We start from the raw sequence: 23,010 nt of genomic DNA on the forward strand, positions 1-23,010 counted from the left end.
TCAGCTTTCAACTATCTGGACTCCGGCGTAGAGTCCTCCGATAACCATCCCACTACGTATTGTAGCTGGCCAGCCAAATAGTACATTTCAAAGTTGGGTAATTTAATGCCCCCCCTATGCGTTCTGTAGTTTCCATAATGCTATTCTACTCCTGGAGTTATGCCATATGAACCCCCTAAATATACTCTGGATTTTAACAAAGAATCGCTCGGGCATCATGTTTAACACTTGTTATATATCTCAAGATAGAACATTCTCATCAAAGTCCTTCACTAATTCTTGGGCATGAGTTTGCTCAGTGTCGGAAGAGGGACCCTAGTGGTCTAGGAGCCAGCTGTAGGCCGGTCAGGATAGGGTTCAGTTGCAGGAAAGTCCGAGTTCCAGAGGATTTCTCTTCAGACAAGTAAGAATCACTTAAGGGTTAGTTGAAAAGTGTTTATGGACTTCACAGAAGACTCCCTATATGTGTTCCAGCATTGGACCTGAGCAAATGGTATGGTTCAAACTCCCAACTACACAAATAACCCACTTGGCCTCACAGGATGAACACCAGACTTGAGTATTACCCAAGCCAACACAGTACCTTTTGGAGAAAAGAAGAGCTTCTGGGTTTATGCCTTCAGGCTGCAGCAGCACAGGATCTGGTCCTTGGGTTCTTGGTCTGCAGACTGAAGAAATGGACACGGAAGGAAAACTGACAGTAGTCCTCAACGGGGGAGGCTTCCAACAAAGGAATATTCTCAGATTCTCACATCTGTGGATTTGGTGCCTTTTTACTAGAACCAGAGGAAGGACGAGTATTGCAGGTTGAATTCTCTTCACCCTATCAATCCTGCACTCTGGTGAGGGGACTTCAGGGATTCGAATCGTGCCTCTTGAGGTCCAGCAGGCGTCCATGAACTTTTCGGACGAAATTGGATCTCGAAATACCATGCACTGCACTAAGGCTCGAGGTCCTCTGGTATTGGCGTTTTGCAGCCCAGCAAGGTCGCAGCACGTCAAGGGATGGCTCGTTTTGCAGGTCTTCTCAAGATTAGTGGAACTCATCAGCCTCTGGGTAGGAGTCGTCGCATTCACAACCCCCGTCACTTGGAAGGAAGGCTTACAGCAGGCTTTCCGGTCACACAGCAGGTTCTCCGGTCACTGGAAATGGTTTACAGCTGTTGTTTCTTAATCTTGCTCTTCGGATTTGGTTCCATTGATCGACTTGTTAGCAGCTTCCAGGATCAGAGTCTTTATCAGGAACTATAGCACAACCTCTACAAACTCTCCCTGCAGTTTACAGAAAAGTGCAGTCTGGCTGTGCAATCAGGACAGCCAGCCTCCCACTGGGAACTGGTTCCTTTCAGGCATGAGAAAGGGCTGCAGAGTGTTTGACTCCTCCCTTGCTTTCTGCCTTCTCAGACACTCTGGAGCGTTAGGGGTCAGAAATGTGAGGCATACAACTTTGTAAGAGTGTTCAACTTTTGCCATTTTCTTAAATAAACAGGTGGATACACTCCTCACTATCTCTACCCTGACGATTTCCCTGCCTAACATAAACTAGAGGGAACACTCTAACCAAGGGATATCTAGCACTCGGACTTCTAAAACAGTCAAAGCAAAAAGGAAATATATGGCAACTCCAATCAACACCAATACATAAGATATTTATTCACACTATGATCAATGTCTCTTGTCGTGGCCTTGGCGGATTTCCCTTCCCCAGATACAAACAAGGATTTTCTCCAAAAAAAGAAAAATGAGGAAATCGGATTCAACACAAAGTTCAACACTATTGTTAAGGTCTTGTACTTAATTTCACAAATTTCCGTTGTTTCAATTAAGTACTTTGAAAAAGTAATACGCTCTTACTCCTCCTGGAATAAGATCAAACGTGTCTTTTGTAGCAACAAGAAATTATTTTGGTGAGGGTGGTTCGCCACAACTGCAGAAAGAATTGTAACCCTTTCTTCAACCAGCTTTGACAATTCTTTCCCAATGTCAAAACTCAATGCTGTTTTCTATTGATACCACTCTTTAGCACTTGCACATTCCAAGCCCTGGCTTATCCTTTTACCCGGTTTCTTCTGGGCAATCACTTCTTGCCCTATGGATATACTCACCTGCCCATCTACTTCAACACCAGAACCGAAAAGTGCTTAAGTGATAACTTTCAAAGGCGAAATATTGACTACCATAGTCTTTGTTGGTATCAAAATATTTGTAGCTTTCAGGGAATTTTAACATTCACAGTGGACCATAATGGGACTCTTCTACAAATCATGCTCGTCTCCCTCTGGATAGCTTCTTCCCAAAGGGCAGCTCGTTTGCCACCTTCTTTCCCCTTCTAAACCAACAACCAAACCACTGACCTGTATAAGGTTTTACTTTGCCGCTATCTTGGCTTTAGCAATGGGCGTTTGTATCAACCACATCTGTAAATCTCCCAAAGTATGAATAACCAAGGTTTGAACCTTTGGGCCTCGTGCTGGTCCCGTCTGGCAATAGTTGTTGTTCTAATGATGTTGCCTGGTCAAACTCTTTTGGCTTGGGTATTGGGTGTGCCTTTCAGAGTTCAAAGAGGTTTCCCCACCGGGTAGTTGGAGATTCCAAGTCCTTACAGGCTCAGGGTTGGAGTCTTTTAGTTTACAACATGCCACTTGCAATGGTTTTTTTGAAAGTTCAGCATTCATACAGCTTGCCTGTGTGTCTTGCACTCATATGTGAGTGAAAGTTTCTGCGCGACACACGCGGACAGTGCCGGAGCGCCCCAGAGCCCCAGAGTCACTTGCTTGCTTCAGACTCACCGGGTAAGTTGCGTATCTGTGCTCTGCTTGGTGTTGGCAGAATACACGTGGCTTCTCCCGACTAGTCGCCTTCACTTCTGCCACGCCAGATTAGTGCCACCTTCATTTCAGTGTCCCTGGTGCACTCTAGCCAACTGGGACGTCGCGCCTGCTCCCACCACTTCCGCCGCGCCTGCTCCCACCACTTCCGCCACGCAATCTCTGTATAACTAACATTCTAGGGTGAAGTGTTCGTCTCTCACGCTTCCTGCTGCGGAACCTCTGCAAGGGTGAACGAGAGGCACATGCCATTTCAGGACCCACAGTGGTCCCAGTGGCTTGCTTCTCCGGCCCCGTCTTGCTTCTCCGGCCCTGCCTCGAACCGCAATGATTCGCACAGCATACACTACTTCTGCTTCTCTGACTTCTCCGACTTCTCAACAGCTTGTACCTGAAGGGACCATTTAAGCCTCTGTCTCCTTCGGGTGAGGATCATTTTGGTTAATTAGCTAAGTGCTACAGTTCTGATCCTCTGCATCCCTCTTCCTCGATTCCATACTGAGGGAATTCTGGGAGTTGAAGTCCCAAATAACTCATTCGGCTTTCTTTACCAATTTTTCACTTAGTTTTTTATCTCTTTTCAACCACCTTCACCAAGGGAATATTGGGCGAATCGGTCATCACACTAGTTTGTAAAGGGGAATATAGGTCTTTAGATGTAATGTTGTAACATTCCCAAACCCCCTTTTCTTACGCTTACGAGAATATGGGGAACCTTGAAGTGTCTGAGTTTCCTGACTTTGAGAAAGATGTTCTTTCATTCAGGGTTTCTGACTAATTCCACCCGAACAAAGATGGTGTACTCATGCAACCTAAGGGTCATGGGGGTTATATGTGATTATACCGATGGAAAATTCAGAGTGGTACACTTAATTGCGACCACAATACTGAAACTATTTTCTACCCTTATAACGCCAACCCACCCCCATCCTGATTAATTTTAACCCCTTACCACACTACCCTATAATAATATATAATATTTTTTGTTTTTTAGTATTATGGTCTTCAGTGAAATTGACCACTCTTGTTTTTTGGTAAATTGACTGGGTACCGGGTTATGGTGGCAACAAGGCATTATATATTGTGGCAGTGTAAATGAAGGCAAATACCGTGTCTCATCCCCCTGGATTCCTCTACCCTCCCTGAGCCTTTTCTCCTCCCCGGCTCAGGAAGCGTCTGCCTTTCCCTGGACCAAGCGAGGGATCCATTGGATTCATCACAGGAGTCTCGGCTGGGAATACAAAGGATTCCCGCTGAAGGCAACACTTCACCCAAGGTTGTTCCCACCTGCAATGGCAGAAGACCTCATAAACGGCAAGCAAACGAGAAATGGTGAAAAAGGTCCACCATTCTAGCAGAATGGTGCCTCTCATGTGCATTACAGCGGCTGATTTGACAGCCTGCGAGTAATGACTAAAAGTAGTTTCTATGCCACCAGCCATTCAAGTTAACATTAATAATGTTAAACTGTATCCCCTTTCTTACCACATAAGGTGGAGTGTGCTGGCTCAATATATACATTGTAAAGGGGATGTAAATCCTACTTTACCCTTTGGGAACAGTTGGTTACCCAAGTACATTACAAAGGGAAGCCCAAAGGGGCAACCTAGTGTAAACCCAAGTTATAGGAAACTATAGATCCAAACGCACACTATGGAGAATGCTCACCCATAAAAAGAGTAAAAGACTAGGTGGTGGAGGAAAACGATTCCCACTCCCCTAGGGACAAGGCAAAATAATTACGAAGCCCAAGCAAAACGTTCTGGGGGCTGTTGGAGTGAGTCTATTAGGTAAGTTAAGTCACTCGACCTGCAGGTCTAGCAGGTTTTAACGAATTTGCAAGGCCTGAAACTTCAATTGCTGCCGCCAATCTCACCCCTGTTTATTAATCCCCATGCCCTTTTCCATTCTCATTCCTGTAATTGTGCTTCCAATATCATTTTTTGGAAAGTTTTGCTAGTGTTGTGAATTCGAATATGGTGTTCCTGAGCATTTTGATTTCTGCTTCAGATGGAAACAAGTGAGTATTGTATTTTCAACCAGTGGTGGTTTAGTATGGTACATATATGCTCTGTGAATAAGTAGTACCTTTCCAGGATGGCCACACTGTTGACCTACTTTGTAGAGTGTTTTTCCTTTCCTCCATGTATGTCACCTTGTTAGTGCTGCTTTCTTATTTTTTGTTGTTGTAATATAGCCCCTCTTAAGGCCATCATTTATTATGCTGCAGGGTGTATGGCAGTGTTGTCTGCTTATCTAGGTAAACTTTCAAGGCTAACTGAGGAGAGGATGGTAGGAAAATACCTTATTTTGAGATTGACCCAATTGTGCAGGACCAAAAGGTTAAGAAGGTAAAGTGTGTAGGTGTGGAAAAATCTGCCGTCATGCTTACGAGTCATCCGAAATGGTTATGTAGATTTTTTTTTTCTTCATAAAAACACTCTTTATTTGCATTTTGTAAAGAAGGCACACCTAAAACAATCCCAACACCCCCCCTGCCACCCAGCGTCCCCAATTTCCCATCTTTCGACCGATTCCCGTAGGACCTCCCAACCTATACCTCCCCCTCTTTCTCTCGTCAGCCTCCCGCTTTTATGTGATTAACAGGTACCATGTATCAATATCCCCCGGAGGATCTCCTCCAAACCCCTCTGCGCCTGTCTCCTTCCTTCCCTTCTCCTGATTGTCTCACCTCCCCCATCCCCATACCTTCATGCTGGTTTCAGATCATTGGGTATACTCAAATCATTCAACAACTGGCCCCAGTCTGCCATTACCCCCGTCTCCCTCTGTGTCATCCTTTGCCCCCGCAATATCTCCAGTTCCGCTACTCCCCATCTATGGGCATTCACCTGCCATGATGTTGTTGATGGTCTTTGTGGATGTTTCAAGCAATTGCCATGCAACTTTTAGCTAATATTAGTAAGAATCTCACCATCCTGTTTCGTGATTTATGCCTCTTTCCCCCTGAAAGGATCCCCATATGCATATTCTCGGGTTACATTCCAGTTTTGTCCCCAATAATCCGTTCACGCCTTTAATCACCTTGTCCCAAGATGTGTAGATTGTTGGTGTGTTCAGTCAATATTACTGGGTCAAGTCTGATAATAAAAATATTGCTTAAAAAAAGTGTGTTCGAATTATGGTAATTAGTTTGGGAGACTCTGGGCGGTGACATGTTGGAGTGCATATTCATGAAGAATGCAGGAAGAACCTTAGCTTGCTTGAAAAAAAACCACAACCATTTGGAGGTGCGTATTTGATTCTACAAAGGGAAGATGGATTATCTTAAGCGATTTTTAAATCAAATCCTGCTTAGAAGTTCTATTGCATGGCTGCTGTTTTTTTTGTTTAAAAAAAAAAAGTCATTGCTCCGGACCTACCAAGGAAGGTCTCTTAGAATGATGTATGAGTAGTCCAGCTTTTTGGCACCAAGTATGAAACCGATCTTCTCCTTTTCGGAGACTGAGCATTTCAGTTATGCTTTTTCTATTTATTTTTTTTGTTTTGTTTTTTGTGTGTCTTCGTTTTGCCATCTGGCAATTAGTGATGGTAAATACGAACTTGGCGCTGGCTGATATTCAAGTTAAAGAGATGCATTTCACTGTTTGTGTCAGTTTTGTAGCATAATGTGTAAATCAAATAGAATCCATATTCGCATTTTCAAACGAAGTGGCCTAAGTGCTGTATGTTTTGTTAGTCCTGTAAGTATAGACTTTACCCTCAATGTAAAAGTGCAATGCTGATTATTCCTACCCATGCCACCCAGGAGTCTAATCATTTGATTGTTCCATTACTGAGATTACTAGAGTATTCTAGAAACCTCCATGGCCGCAATTTGATCATGTTAAATGGCAGAGATTATGGAGCAGGCATCGGGAACTGTGGCTCTCTTGAGGATTTGAAATGTAACGAGCCCTAGCCAGCATAGTCAATGGTGCGGGATGATGGGAGTCATAGCCCCAAATATATGAAGAGCCATGTGTTGCAGATGCATGATGTGTTGGGGGTTTCCAAGGATTTTTTTTCAATGCAACACTTTAGTCAGCCTTTCTAACACCTTAATTTTTGTTCCTGCAGATCTGCAACAATGTGTGAGCGATCGGATCACCTTCAGTTCAAGTTTGATAATTATGGCGATTCGATGTTGCAGACCATGAATAAACTGAGGACAGAAAACAAATTTTGTGACGTCACTGTGCATATTGATGATGTTGAGATCAAAGGACATAAGATTGTATTTGCTGCTGGATCCCCCTACCTAAGGGATCGTTTTTTATTGAATGATGAACAAGAGGTGGAAATCTCAATCTTGCAAAGTTCTGAAGCGGGAAGGCAACTACTCTTGTCCTGCTATACTGGTATGCTGGAATTCCCGGAAATTGAGCTTGTAAATTATCTTACTGCTGCCAGCTTCCTCCAAATGAGCCACGTTGTGAAACGGTGTATTCAGGCCCTCTGGAAGTTCATAAAGCCAAAAGATACTTTGGATAGTGTGGAAAAATGTGAAGAGGAAAGTAATTTCTCTGAGTTAAAGAGAGATGAGGATGATGAGAACGATGAGACAGAGGACCCAATGCTGCAAAGTTCTCCTTGTAGTCCACTCTCGGAGGATAGTTCTGAAATTGATGATGGTGATATTCAGATTGTTAAGATAGAGTCAATTGGAGAAGCATCTGTTAAGAAAAATCTGAACCAGTTTATTTCTTCGGAACAAACCTCTTTGCATACATCAGAACCCCAACACTCTCTAATAAATTCAACTGTAGAAAGTAAAGTCCATGAAATAGAAGACAACAACCTTCATAACTATGATCTCTCGGATGCCGGTAGTGACATTGGGTTTCCATCTAAAGAAACATTTGGACCCATGAACAGGATGATGGAGAAAGGCCTTCAGTGGCATCACCAGTGTCCAAAGTGCACCAGAGTATTCCGTCATTTAGAAAACTATGCCAATCATTTAAAACTGCACAAACTGTTCATGTGTCTTCTCTGTGGGAAAACATTCACTCAAAAAGGCAATCTGCACAGGCACATGAGAGTGCATGCTGGAATAAAGCCCTTTCAGTGTAAGATCTGCAGGAAAACATTTTCTCAAAAATGTTCACTGCAAGATCATCTAAATCTTCATAGTGGCGATAAACCCCATAAATGTAATTACTGTGATATGGTGTTTGCGCACAAACCGGTCTTGAGGAAACACCTCAAGCAGCTACATGGTAAAAACAGCTTTGACAATGCAAATGAAAGAGGTGTTCAAGATATTACTGTGGATCTGGACTCTTAGTCCTGCATGTGCCCTACGTCTAGGAATAATGCCTGCTGTAGCAGTCATTTTGTTTCTTTGAATGCATTTATTTTTTTATTTTTTATTTAAATTGATGTTTTCACCGGAAGTACACCAAAACGTGTAACGCACCTACTGAAACTATGGTATGATGTGTAGTTTTAAAGTATATCTTCAAAACGTGCTATAATAATGTATATTTTGGGCAACCGGAATATCGGAAGTATTTAAAAAAACAAAAGTTTCTAATGCACGTTTGCCAGTAAAAATCTTTCGGGAACCCATTTTTTAAATGTATGTTTGCTTTGATTTGTTATCTGCATATGTGTTAAATCAATGTGAATTGCATTCGGGCATGTGGAGTTACTTCTGTTGAGCCAGTAGAATGCTGTCCTGGGTAACATGCTATATTAGCACCCGGGGTGGGGGGATGCAACCTGATGGCTGCTTCCACACCTGCTAGTCCCCAACCACACCCTTCACTTCTTATTTCCAATAATCATCAGCCCTACTCACCTGATTACTGTGGCAAGAGTGGTTCTGTACGGAGCCCCCACCTTCCTGATTTCATGGTGGCCATCTTTATTTTGTGTTGGCAGTTTGGAAATCCCTGTTACAGCACTGAATATAAGCAATGTACCAGCCTCTTTTACTCCCTAGATGGGTGTAAATGTTCCCAACAATAAATGGGCAGTAAAAAGATTCTCAACAAAAGCAGCTTGCGCCCTCTCACCCAGCTTTCACCCATGCAGTTGGCTATACAAGCAGACAAGACCAATAGAATGGGAATGAGCTGCAAAATTATTATTGCCCGATCTCAAGATGAACGTAGTAGCTGCAAAGAAGTATGGATTACATGACAATATGTTTGCATTGGGGTAGATTCATGTTTCAAACTTCCCTGCAAAGATGGTGCTGCACTTATTTTGCATTTGTTTTTTTAAGACCTTTATCGGGCCAAAGACTTAGATAAGCCATAGAACCATCTAGTTATTAACAACACTTTCAGTACAATTAAACCAAGTACACACTAGAAAGGAACCAATGCAGTTTTAGGAGCAGTCTGTGTTTACTCTGTAACCAGTGAATTGTGCATATTATTTATTTTTATTTTTTTGGATGCCCATCACCAGCTGTGCAGCAAAAAGTGATACCAACTTTAAGCAGTGAAAAGCTGATTTAGTCACCCTCCCACACCAGCACGGATTCTGCAATGCCTAGTTCAGAAATCACTGACGAAAAACAGATTAAAATTGCGATTGGATAAGCTAGAGCTAGAAGTAGCTCCTAGGTATTCAGCATTAGCCAGTAACCAGTAGCTAACTTCCGCAAATCTAACTTAAGATGCAAACATATAATGTACTCCCTTATTTATGACCCCATGTGCTTTAAATGTTTTATAGATGTGTCCTAATGTTTATTTATAGGTTATCCCACATAAATTCACATAGGTGTGTTTGTTCGGCATCAGTTGACCTTGTGAGCCAAAAGTAGCTCTTGGTAGATGTTGGTATTAAGCTAACCAGGCTCTTCTAGGCAACAAGCAGGCATTCAATACCTACCCTCCATTCCGAACCCTGAAAAATCTGTTGCTTAACCTCTTGGAGACATTTGTGTTGGATTTCATTTGTGGACGCATTTGTAGACTGATAAAAAATTTCCTCTGAAATGGATATTCAATGTATCATTATCTAAAGCATTGCTATTAGAGACTCTAATGCATACTTAAAATGTCTGTGCTAATGAATGCGAAGGTCTCCAAATCAAGATTGTTCTCCTAAACAACTTATTCAGTAGGTCTCTGTGGAGGGGCTTGAGCTTTTATAAAGACTGCTGATGCCACCTTGTTAAGAATTCAAATGCTTAATACATTGAACTGCTGTTCTATCTTGGAAGTAGCTCTCAGTAAATTGATGTTCATGCTATAGCCAGTGCTACCTGAGTTACGAAGCAAGGCAGGGCCATGTTATGAGACATGTAGAAAAGGATTTCAGGCAGCATATTGACGTTTAAGCATATTTCCAAATGTAACTGAAGAGAATGGCTTTAGAAAAAGTTGCTCTGTAGGGCGACACCTCACAATCCCTTACATCAATATCAGTACTGGGTTGGCCATATAATGCTGTGTCTTCAAGCATAGGATAAGATCAAGGATGTTGCAGGTCACTGTATCCGAACGGTAATAAAGCCTAACCGTCACCATAAACAGTGTAAAATAGAAGACTCCAGGACTCTGTGTGTGTGTGTGTGTGTGTGTTCACACTTCTTGAACAAAAGCCCATAAACGATAACATGTTTCGGCTCTGCTGAGTATTTTTCAAATCTGGGCCTTAATGGTTTGCAATGAATCCATAGGACTGTTGCCCCTGAAGTAATAACTGGGTATAATCCCCAATAGAATGTCTGATTCTTACAGACTGAAAAATAACACGCTCAGATTTGAAAAAGGCTCAGCAGAGCCGAAAGATGTTATTGTTTATGGGCTTTTGTTCAAGAAGTGTGAACATGTGATATAATTAAACACACATCCATTTCCAAATGTAGTTGTCCTGCATTGGCACACATTTTCTACATTTTAAATACTGCTGCCAGAATATATTAAACCTATACATGATGAAAGGTAGCAGAACATGCCCCTACGTGTATGCACGTGTTTCAGGGAAAGGAATAACATTTGTCTAATCCAGATTTTTTTTTAACACCTTTTCCTGGAGTTCTCGGTGGTGCTTGTTCTTTGTTAAAATGGTATGATGTCGTTAAGAACTTGTGTTTTTCAAGAACCTTCCTGAATTGTTACTTGTGTAGCTTTAAGATCAACATGATGTAGAGTGTGCGACAGTCACCAGTAACTCAAACCTTTTGCGTGATCAAGAAAAACTGTTACAAATACAGAATTGCCAATGTTTTGTTCTTTGCCTGGGCAAGAATATAGGTTCCTCCATTTTGTTTTCACATGGGCAAGTGTTTCCATTTTCACATTGTAATCCTGTATGAATCCTTGCAAATGAATATTTCTTTTCACTTTTTTTGTAAATGTAGCTATGTTGTTGTGTATGGTAAAAGTCGATTTGCTTAGACCAAGTACAAAACTGCCATACCTTATCCATGAGTTTAAAGATAATTCTACAAGCGGGGCCTCAAAGTTTGCGCTCATCAATGGCGATAGATAATTGACTTTTGGCGAGTAATAAAATTTTGTTCTGTGTGCATGAGGGGAATTGAGAGGGCAAGTAACGTTTATTCCTGATTTGTAGCTTGTAACTTTGTTTACCCCAGCTACAATCCACAGTGTGCTGCCACACATCTCTAATGTGTATCATACAGGAAGTGTCTGTTTCTAACAGTAAGCGTCGGAAGCGACTACTACTCTGACTCAGAGCAGTGTGACTTGACGCCACTAGGTCTCCCATTCTAATTCCTGAATTGGTGATCGACTTCTGAGTAGCCATGGAATGAAACAACCCTGTTAGAAGCGCTATAATTGCTTGCGGTACCACTGTGTCCTGTTTCCATGACTTGAACTGACTTGAGGATCTGGCAGCTTGGCATGTATGGACCATGCACATACCGTGAGGACGAGGTGCAACCTACTTGATTTATTCCCCTTGGTTGGGTCCAAGGTGCGAAGGGCATGAGGTGGAAAGCTATGGCTGGGGAGAGAATCTGAAGGTCTTTGAGTTGTAGTGTACACCTGGTGTTGTTGTGAGCGGCAGAACCGATCCGTTAATGATTTGACTGAAATCCCTGCCAGCTTGTGAAGCCTTCTATGGTTGTGAAAGAGAAAAGTGGCAGGTGGTGTCCTACCGTTTTAACTGTGAGGCATGTTTGCCCTTTCCAGGGATTTGGTGAGTACTTGGGCATGGACTGTATGAGCCAGCTTCCTGAGTCTATAGCCTCGCTTGTATATGGGCGCAGTACAGACACACTAATCTTGCATCAACTTGATAATTATTATAGCGCTTCCATAAACCAGTCCATTTCCACAGGATAATGCATGAGCACACAGCTCTTTAGGAGAGCCATAGTTGGATCCATTTCCCATCTACCGCTTCATTTCCACTTATCCCCAATTATTCTTGGGGCACTCCATAAGTAGAAGTGAAGTCTCTTGTGTAAGCCACATGAAATTAACAATTTAGGAGGTGGCAAAGCACCATGTGTTAATAAAAATAAAACCCTGTCCAAGCGAACATTAATTTTAGCCCCAATGATAGGACTTTTGGTTTTTTTTTTTTTTACTGAAATGCTGATCAGTGCAATGGAGTAAGGGCACATAAACATTTCCTTTATGGTGAAACGGCTGGTCATCTTGAACAATATGAAATTGAGGAAGCCCTTGGCCAGGAAGGCAGAAGGTGTTTTTGTCTATCAATCGATATATACACAAAGCACTGTGTCCTTCAAGGGGCATTGTATGTGGTCAACACTCATCTGAATCAGACATGGAGAATGGCTGCTATGAGGTTTTACACCAGTGACCCTGTGCCCCCTGGTCTGAATCCGCAACAGGAGATACAGAATCCCCAGGGAAACCTTCTGGAAGAAAACCCTGATGGCGTGGAGTCTTCTAAATGGAGTAAGCCTGGACTGTATTCTCAAGGAACAGGAATGTGGTTGTCTGCTTCTGTGGCTGGACGTCTTGGGAATCCTACGAACAAAGGCAAGGTAAGTGGGGTTCTTAGTTTGTACAGTTTTTAGAGATCATGAGAAGGAGAAATGACCTGGGATGAAGAAGTGTCTGAGTCACTGCCACAGGAGTTTCTCTTCTGTTGTTTGCACATTCTGCGGTGGGTCAGCCGGAGTTACAGAACTAGAGAGTACCGAATGATTGTCAGAAAGCGGAATGATCATACTTGTAGCAATGCCATGGGTGTAGGAGTGTGACCTACCTCAGCGCTGCACGTTCAGGGGTGAGACCGAAATAGCTGTGGGCTTTCTGTGTAGAAGAGACCAAATGGATCTAAAGAAGGTATGAGAGTTTATAATTGTGTGAGAGCTGTAGCCGGGAACGCTAAGAATGCGAATGCTGTGTGCTGTACCGTTGCTAAGCAACCGGAGAGCATCGGAATCTCCGACTAATGGCTGGAGTGGCGCGTAGAGGTAAAATGAAGGGCTAAGGAACAAGAATACTAAGCTTGAATGAACTCACGGAGCGCTCACAGGAGAGTAGTGACGCAACGCTTCCATGTCTTGAATCATGACATCTTCTTGAGGGTGGCGCCTAAGCCTGGGGGAACGAAACGACTGCAAGGCGGCCACAGTAGCGGATGCCATCTTGGGGGAACCAGGTGTTGCCATGGCAACGTGCTGCCACTGATCTCAAAGAGACCAGTGCTGCCTCTGATGTATGACATGACCTTAACGTCTCAAAGATGGAATTTGTTATTTTGAAATCAATCTTTGCAATACGTTTGCTGGCCTTGTGGTTGTTGACCGTGAAAGACTTGCTTAACCTACGATGCACACCAAGAAAACCACTACTAAAAGGGGACCATAAAACGAAACAGTGAAATAGGGGAAAGAATAAATGAAATGGAACCACACCAGGCCACCAAACTATCAACACAGCAATGTAGCGCACACCCATAAGTGTGACGGTAAAAAGAATAAACTCAAAAACAAGACAAAAATCATTATACCTTACTGCAAACGTCACTACAGGCCACTTGCCGGAGCAGCATACGAGCACCAGAAATGTTGGACACACCAGAAGGGTACCGGCACCCCACAGAAAAACAACAGAAACATGCGGAAGGAGACATAGGGAAAACGACACTTTCACTCTATACATCACCAAAACCCAAGGGAGACCTACAGCAACAGCTACGACACCTTCACTCCATACATCATAAAACCCAAGGGGACCTACAGCAACAGCTACTAGATCCAGAAGAGGACCCAGACGAAGTCATGGACCCAATATAAAACCTATCCAACTTACTCAATGACAAAACATACCTAACAGAACACCACCTACATACTGAGGATAATGAGGAAAATTATCAACAAGACAAACACAAAGATGAAAGCAAGAACAAAACAGGACACTAAAGAAAAAGATACACTGCAATCTAATCAACGCAAGTTTGATGTCCGAACATGCAACCGAGATCTGCAAATCTACTCTGTGGTGGACTTGCAGTAGCCTACAAAGAACACCTAAAATTAAAAACGGCTGACCCACTGAACATCCTGAAATGCGATTGCCTAGTCTTTCGCCAGACATGGGACCCACAAACCTCACATTCAAACTCCTCTATAGACCATCGACCTACAACTTCATAGAAGCCGTCATGAACATGCCATCAAACATGATTACCTGATCATCCTCTGGGACTTCAACATATGGTTAGAAGAGAACGCAAATTCGCAGAAATCACGAACTAAACCGCTTGAGACAATGAGACTGACAGATTGTGAAAGGAGCAACACACACGGCAGAACACACTCTTGATGCAATTTCTTTGACAATTTAAAAATGAAAATGCGCCAACGATGCAAATACAATGGAGCACCCACCTCATTATACCGTTTGTGATTCAAGTACCAGCAAAAACATACAAACCGCCCCAAAGGTACCCCCTTATCTAGACAAACTGGAATACCATCAAAACCAGTAACTTAGAAGAACTAAGATTCTCAAAACCATTAATGGCAACCTTGGACGCAACAAACCTAGACTAAAAGGCAGACCTAATCCAGAAATGTATTGCCAAAACAATTGACCACATCTTCCCGGATCTCGCAGATCATTTTTAAGAATAATATGACCAACATACACTGGATCATTCAAGTAGACCAATCAACCAGACTGTGCACCATCCCTTACCCATCCCGGGACGACAGAACAGGCTGAACAGCTTCACCCAAATGTTAAGAGAAAAACTCCTCAGCCTAGTGAAAAAAAAGCAACGAGGGCAGGCTCCCCATCAGACTCCTGCCCACCAGACCTCTATAAATCAATTCTTACACAGGGCATACCATTGAAATTCTACCTAAACCTCTGCAACCTATCATTCTCAACAGGGAGATTACTGCAAGCATTAAAATCTTCCCACATCGAACTTCTCTTTGAGGACACAATGGTTGATGTGGAAGACCTCTCAAACTACAGACCGATCTCAAACATTTCCTATCGAGCAAAACTATTAGAGACCTATGTATACGAACAAACACTGGAAAATGTAGAACATCACCAACTATTGGACCAGGCACAAGTTGGCTTCAGACCCATGAGAGGGACCGAGATGGCACTTCTCTCTATATGGGACAACTTAAATACCAACGCGGACTCGAATACACACTCTGCACTGATAGTACTCAACCTCTGCGCAGCATTCGACACCGGCAGTCATAACATCCTCATCAAGAGACTGGAAGAAATAGGGATCACCGACACAGTGCTGCTCTGGATTACATATTTCTTGTCAGAAGGAACAAAATATATGGATAAAATCATCAAATACACACAGCGGGACACCACCTGTGGAGTACCACAAGGATCCTTGTCATCCCTGCTCCTCTTCAACATCTATATGACGCCACTAATCAACCTCATCAAAAGGCACAACTTCACTTGCTACAACTATGCAGATGATACCCAAATCGTCTACGAACAACAGGAGAACGCTAACAGACTGTCTCAAAGAACTCTACCAATGGATGACGACTAACAACCTCAAAATCGACCCAGACAAGACGGAAATCATGATAATATCCAAGGAAGCAACTGGTACATCCAATGGCCCACGGAACTAGGAAAAGCACCACACACCATCCATAGTGGTCAAAAACCTGGGAATCCTAATGAACAAGCTAAGCCTAGAATCGCAAGTAAACGCAATCATTAAGAAATGTTTCTTCCATCTACACCCAATCCAAAATATCCTACCATTCCCCTCCTTCATGCAGAAAACACTGGCCTTCATCTCCCTCATCATGCCCAGGATAGACTACTCCAACAGTGTATGCCTAGGAATGCTGGACTATTTACTGAAAAAACGGCAACTTATACTGAACGCAGCTGCCAAACTCTCACGAAGTCACCACATCACTCCAGCACTAAGGATGCTACATTGGCTTCCAGTCAAAAATCGAATCACCTTCAAAACAATGTGCATAATACTAAGAGCAATCCATGACTAGGAGCAGAGTTCATACAAACAAACAAAAAATACCATCTAACTAGAACACTCAGATACAGCAACAACATCCGCCTAGAAACTAAACCTTACATGGGGGTGGGGGAAAAGCCTGTCGGATCAGCATTCTCTTGCTTAGCCGTAAAACTTTGGAACTCCCACCCCAGAGAAATATGAACTATAACTCTGAAAACCTCAATAAATCTGGCGCCTCAACTCCGAATGGGATGAATACGAATGTACATCACACACGCACCATGAAAAGAAACACAAAACTGAGAAGTAGGCCGCACTGGAGTGGAGTGCAGGGAAAAAGAGAGGCGTCTGAATAGGAGGAAGACCTAGATGCACCCTTCCATATAGAGGGTCAAACGGGAGTGAGATGGGTCTGACTTAATTGGACCACTGAAAGTGTCTTGAATGAAAAAAAGGGGAGAGGGAGATGTCCTGATCTCTGAACTGACCACAAGGCACGGGGAACACGCCCCCCCCTCCCCTGGAAGAACCCGTGGTGGTGGAAATTGCTACACACCAAAGAATACTAAAGGAAAAGGGATATGGGCAGCACTTAGCCTTAACACTGTGGGTAGAAAAGGTACTGCCCCTGAATTGCCCTATGGAGGGCCCACAATTCTTCACACAACATAGGAGTGGTAATTGCAACTCACCGGGATGTGTGGTGGGGAGGGATGTTGGCCACAGTCAATCGAAACAGAGGGGGGAGGTGGGTAGGCTAGGGTAATGCCACTAATCAATGCTACTAAAAAACTCCTCTTTCTGCATAAATCTGTCAAACGCTGAACTAAACATAACCAGACCTATACAGCGCAACCAGCCACACGCACTTCACTACATCATAACAACGAAACAAAACACAACCTTACATGTTGGCTACCATCCAAAGAATACACTCCTAAATGTCAACCGAACTGAAGCTTCCAACACCACATTTCTCTTGCTCTTTTCTCCCTCTCAGTCCTAACTAGCCCCCCCCCGCCCACCTTGCTTTACAGTTCCACCAGAGCGCTGAGAAACCATGCAAGTGGCAAACCTTTAATATAACAACATATCAAATTGAACATGTACAAATAATGTCCTTATACCAACATCTCCAAATTCTCAACTTGATGACTGGCGGGCTCTAGCCAATACTTGTAACACAAGACCGGCCTCAATGTATATTGCCTGCACAAGCACAGTGTGTCTATCTCTGCTGTCCTAGCTGGAATCAAGGGTATAATGGTGGATGTTAAATTAGAAATATCATAATGGAAGGCCAATTTTGAATGCAGTAAGGTGGACATTGGAAAATCAAGGATGGAGCGGGCTGGGGGGCAGAAGTCTATTTGCAAGGCTAAGAAATGGGAAGACGACAGGAGCCCATCTTATTTGACCATAATGAGAACTCCTGACCAACCATAGGAACACAACTCAATTCAGCTTGGCTCATTCATAGCTCTTCTAATTCAAAGACTCCTCTGCTATGACCTGAGCAGGCACTGGAAGAGAACAATTACACTAAAACCAATTGTCAAATGCTGTACAGACGTCAAACACTGACTCATGAATAGACCTCTTTATGAGCGGAACACTGTGTACTTGGTTAATGTTCCCAAACTGCAAAATGGGTCCTGGGAGGATTGCGAGTCCCCGATCAGCAAACTCATTCACCGGCTAAGGCATGTGTGGCAATGTAATTCGACAAAATATTTTGGGTGTGTTCCCAATAGGTTTTGAAATTGGGCAGAATTATGATAATTTTTTTGGGCACCTTGCAACACCGCATTTGATGGGCGGTCTACTTTTCATTGACTCTAAGTTAGAAGGTTCTAACATCCACATAAAGCCTTTTTCACCAAAACTAACATTGATCTGAACCCTATGGGTAACCCCAGGACAGCACATTGTTAACTTGTGGGTGTGGGTACCCTACTCTGTAAACCAGTAGATGGTCCCAATTTGTTTAACAATTCTAACTGCGATTAACAGAAATCACTTGCCATAAGTTTGGATGCCGTTTATTGACAAATAAGTTTATATGAAGTTGTTAAATAGTTTATCTCCACAAAGTGTACAGGTCAACGTACTATTCTGGAACATTGCTGAACTTAAAAAGGATTTTACCAACGTTGATAAGTTTGAGGCTATCCGCAAAGTGTATATCATTTGATTCCAGTAGCCTTGGTCCCTCGATTAATTGTGTTAGATTGTTTCATTAATTTTTCTTTCCACTACCGTTAAAGGCACGGAGGGCTGCCCAAACAGTGGCCCGGCAATATGTGTTAATATACATTTTAATCTGAAGTCAATGGATGTCATAATCTCTGAACCCGGTTTTTATGGCCATTGACATATTTGTAATAGAAGGGGTGTGTATGTTAATGAATATTTACAATAGGTTTGGATGGTATCAGAACTATGCAAAGGTCCGAAAATATGTAATTAAGAATTAAAACCGGCAACAAACCTAAACTCAGCAATCAGTCTTGTTGGTGATTTCATTCTACAGCTTGAGCCTCTAATGAACTCGGTAGACTCCATGAGAAAGATGGAGCTTTAGGCATTCTGCAGCCTTTGCATATTAACCCTGCCATATGCTATATGTTTTCTCATCTGATGGCACAAATTCGTTTGAATCTAGGCTTAAGACCATGCAATGGCAGAGTAAAGGGTGACCTGCATGCCCTGGCAACATTTAAGGCTGATGACGACTAATCATTGATTACATTGTGATTGATGTGAAAAATTATTTTTGGAGGTAGAGGAATTTGAAATAACCCATTGTCTTGACAGTGACCATATCCCGTTACAGCTGACCCTGATCATTGAAACTAACACTATTAATCCATCTTTCGTAATAGAGTTGGTTTCCTCGAATTGTGGTAACCGATTCAAATGACCTGCTATAAAAATGGGAAACATCTTTCCGACATAGTACCTGATGTTCCTCCTGACGCTGCCATCTGAAGAAGCAGGTGATTCCATGGTATCAATCGGGTAATTTCCTAAATTGCCAGGATTGGTGCAGTCCTTCTTCACTGAAAGCTCCGCCTGACTAAGAAATGTAATGGGCAGAGCTAAATGATTTGACAATGAATGTAATATGCAAAGCAGCATCTGTTGATGTCATGACCACAGCCCTTGGTATTCCTGCGGGGCTCCAAGGGCCCAATCATGCTCCCAAAGACTCTCTTGGAGTCAAGCTTGGCGCTTTTGGCGCCAGGCTCATGTTATTGATAAGAGAGGCCATAATCTCTAATGGCAATAGCACAACATGGATGCCTCCACATGGTTCAGTTCTAGAACTGAACCATGTGGCCTAGCTCTTTGGGTGTGGTCAGGCCTGAAGACACCTGGGATACTTAGACTATAAAAGCCACGCCCGAGATGCAGAACACGCTTTGCGTTGCTCTGCACTCGCAGCGTGACGTTCACCGAGTTCTGATCTCTGCATTCCGGGCCTGCATCTGTGGAAAGAAGAAGCAGAACAGCATTATTCATCCTTACCTGCGAGAATTCAGTGTCTGTTGTTCACTCCATTGTCCTGCACCTCCGGCATCACGGCAGACGCTCCCTCTGGAATCAACCTGAAGGAAGGAAAGGAAACGAAAGGCGACATTAGTAAGCGTTCGCATTTGCATCTAAACCATCATTCAGAAAAAACGCTTACCTGAGTGGAAGTCGCAGTTGGCTTATTCTCATCGCGGCCTTCTATCAGTCTGCCGCAGACTTACTCGATAGTGAATCCAGACATCTTCCTCTCACCGCTCCGCATCCTTTCACCAGCCTTCATCCGGAACATCACGGCGTCCTGTGAAGAAGAACAGGTTAGCACATCATAAAAGCGCACAGCGCAGCGCTCTGCGCAGTCACCATCTCAGGCACAGCTCCAGCCTGCTCGGCGCCTCCGCCATTCCTCCCGCACCTAGAGAGATAAAAGACATTAACAGGGGCAATAACAATTAAGGACAAATAAAGCAAAAGACTTACCTGAAGAACTGAGTCGCAGCAGGACTGGACTTGCGGGCCTGCGCCAGTGAAGCAACTCGGCAGCGAAGCGCCCCAACCACAACGCACCCCTGCACAGAATTGCAGGACGGAGAGCGCACCATATCCGGATCCAAGGTGAGGAAGGCTCTACAGGGAATCTGAGGGTTCACGAGGGAGGTGGGCCCAGATAGGAGGAGACTGTGGGCTAATCCAAACTCCTGTATTCCAGATCAGATCCTTGGAAGAGTGGGAACCCAGGGAAGAAGGATCCGGGTCAAAGGCAGTCCAACCAGATCGGGCAGCGTCCCTGTGGATACCAGGTGAGCGTTACAGTTGAACCTTGTGAAAAGTGATAATGGAAGGGATAAGAGTTCTCTTAGAATGTCCCGCGTAGAAAGGAAATGGAAAGAAGACTTTAAGGAAATGGATGAGCCTCTGTAATTGCAGTGGTAATGTCGAGAGAAACAAGCCTTTTGGCAATTGCTATCGGCTATGGGTCCACAACATGGTTCTACCCCCAAAGACTTGTATTCATGAAAGCAGCTGACTAGAACACTTCAGCACCTTGTAAAAGGTGGATAGGTCTTTCTTTCTCGTTTCTTGGATGGATTAAACTGTGCAAGATGGAAACTTGCATCCCATTGAGCATATCACTTAATTAAAGAGGGAATCAGGCCATTGATGCACAGAAACATTGAGACGTTCCTAACCCTCACCGTGTATGTCACCTTTCATGCAGTACCTTATTTATGTGTCCTTTTTAATGTAATTGTTACTGCATACACATTCCCAAAATGTTGGGAAAATGCGATTGTAATAGCAGTTTTTAAAAAAATGCCCCAGAGATGAGTCAGGGAATTACTGTTCCATCTGTTTGCTAGAAGGTACAAACAAGGTATTTGGGAAGGTAAGTCTAAATGGGTTGGAGATGTGGGTAGAACAAAAGAATCTTAACAGATGCCACGTACGCGTTCTAAATGCCTTGGCACAGTTGATCAGGCGTCATATCAAGATGTTTTTCATACACTGGGAAAGCTTGTTGTACTGTCTGTTTTTGGAGTGCAGAGGGGCTTATCCTGTGACATCCGTTAGGATATCTTATGGCCCATAATGAAACTATGTACTTAAACGCTGCTAGTTTCAGGTTTCAGGTGGGGATTGAGTGATGAGAATTTCCCAGAAATCCCTGTTGAGAAAGGTGTGCACCGGGCTGTATTTTGGCCTGTTGTTATTCAGTTATATCAACAGTCTTGCTGACAAAATTATGGGCCCCGATCCTGATGCCCTACAACTGAATTGTCAGAAACTAGGACTATTGCTTTACGCAGACAACGCAGTTTTAATTAAAAAACGACGGGATTAGTAAGCAAACCATATTTTATGACCTAGGTCCAAGGAAGCGTTTAGAGGTTAATTGTAAAAAAACAAAAAAAAAACAAAGCTGATGATCTGCAAACCTAAAAGCTGAATGCTCAGGAAATGCCTCAATGGCTGCAAGACTGAGATCCTTCCTATTGGGACGCCTGCTCCCTCTTTCTTCCCTTCACTCTGGCCATCTTCTTTGGGCTCTCTCCCTTCAGCTGAAGCCAGAAACCTTGGAGTCATTTTCTCCTTCCTTCCTTCCTTCCTTCCTTCCTTCCTTCCTTCCTTCCTTCCTTCCTTCCTTCCTTCCTTCCTTCCTTCCTTCCTTCCTTCCTTCCTTCCTTCCTTCCCCTTCCCCTTCCCCTTCCCCTTCCCCTTCCCCTTCCCCTTCCCCTTCCCCTTCCCCTTCCCCTTCCCCTTCCCCTTCCTTCTTCCTTTCCTCACTTTCCCCCAGAAGCTCAATGTCTCTAGAGCTCTGCAATGGCCTTTTCCTTAATCCACCCTTTGCTTCTCTACGTCCCCTCCAGCTAATCCAGAACAGGGCTGCAAGATTTATCCTTGGCCTCAAGCCCAGGGACTGTACCTTTCCATCCCTAAAATCTCTTCACTGGCTCCCTGTTGCTGCAAGGATCAAATTAAATCCCTCTGCATCACCCACAAGGCTGTCTGGGGCCTGGGACCATGCTATCTACAACTGGCTCTCAGCAAATACTCTCCCTCCAGATCTTTTCCTTCCTCCAGCACCAACTCTGTGTGTCAGCACCAACTCTCTATGCATCAAGCGCTTCGCTAAAGAGCGAGCTGGTGGACAATCTCTTTCCTCGGCAGGTTCCCTCCTGTGCAACAGCCTCTCCCTACCTCTTGAGCCGGATCTCCTCAAACTCCGGAAGCTTCCTTTTCACCTCCTCGTTCACTTCCTCCCTTCTCTGCTAAACCCCACAGTTTCTGCGATTGGTGACCAGGGCCCTTGTGCCATCCTGGGTCCTGACCTCCCACCGGTGACTAGGGCCCTTATTTGTCCTCCTGGGTCCTGGTCTCCCACACCCAATTGCCTTCGGCCTCCGCCCACTCCCAGCACTTGCCTTGGCTCCCACTGGCCTATGCCACCACAGGCCTGCACTTATTTATTGGCAAAGTCACTTAACAGCTGCTTGCTCCCTAGCACTTCCCTCTTTGGTACATCTAGCACTTACCCCCCCACTTCCTCATCCCTTCTGTCTCTCTGCACTTGGACGTTCTGAATTCTCACAAGGCCTAGTAGGTCCGCCTCTTACTCCTACATCCCGCCCCCTTTCCTCCATACTTTTGGGCCATTCCATACTTTGGATGGGACCGGAGTACTTTTAAAAACATATTTTTACACAGGGCCACACTCACGTGACCGCAGCCCTGTCTTCTT

General features: G+C 43.8%; 1 protein-coding gene across 1 annotated transcript in view; it reads left to right on the forward strand.

Moving 5' to 3' along the window:
• Positions 1–11,252, forward strand: part of LOC138471813 (zinc finger and BTB domain-containing protein 26-like) — a 50,007-nt gene extending 38,755 nt beyond the window's left edge. Inside the window, exon 2 of the mRNA XM_069609648.1 lies at positions 6,909–11,252. Coding sequence (XP_069465749.1) covers positions 6,909–8,118 — 1,210 coding nt within the window. The 3' untranslated portion in view covers positions 8,119–11,252. The remainder of the gene's footprint in view (positions 1–6,908) is intronic.
• Positions 11,253–23,010: the final 11,758 nt, after the last annotated feature.

The sequence above is a fragment of the Ambystoma mexicanum genome, chromosome 8 (assembly GCF_040938575.1).
Source record: "Ambystoma mexicanum isolate Mex_15411 chromosome 8, UKY_AmexF1_1, whole genome shotgun sequence".
NCBI lineage: Eukaryota > Metazoa > Chordata > Amphibia > Caudata > Ambystomatidae > Ambystoma > Ambystoma mexicanum.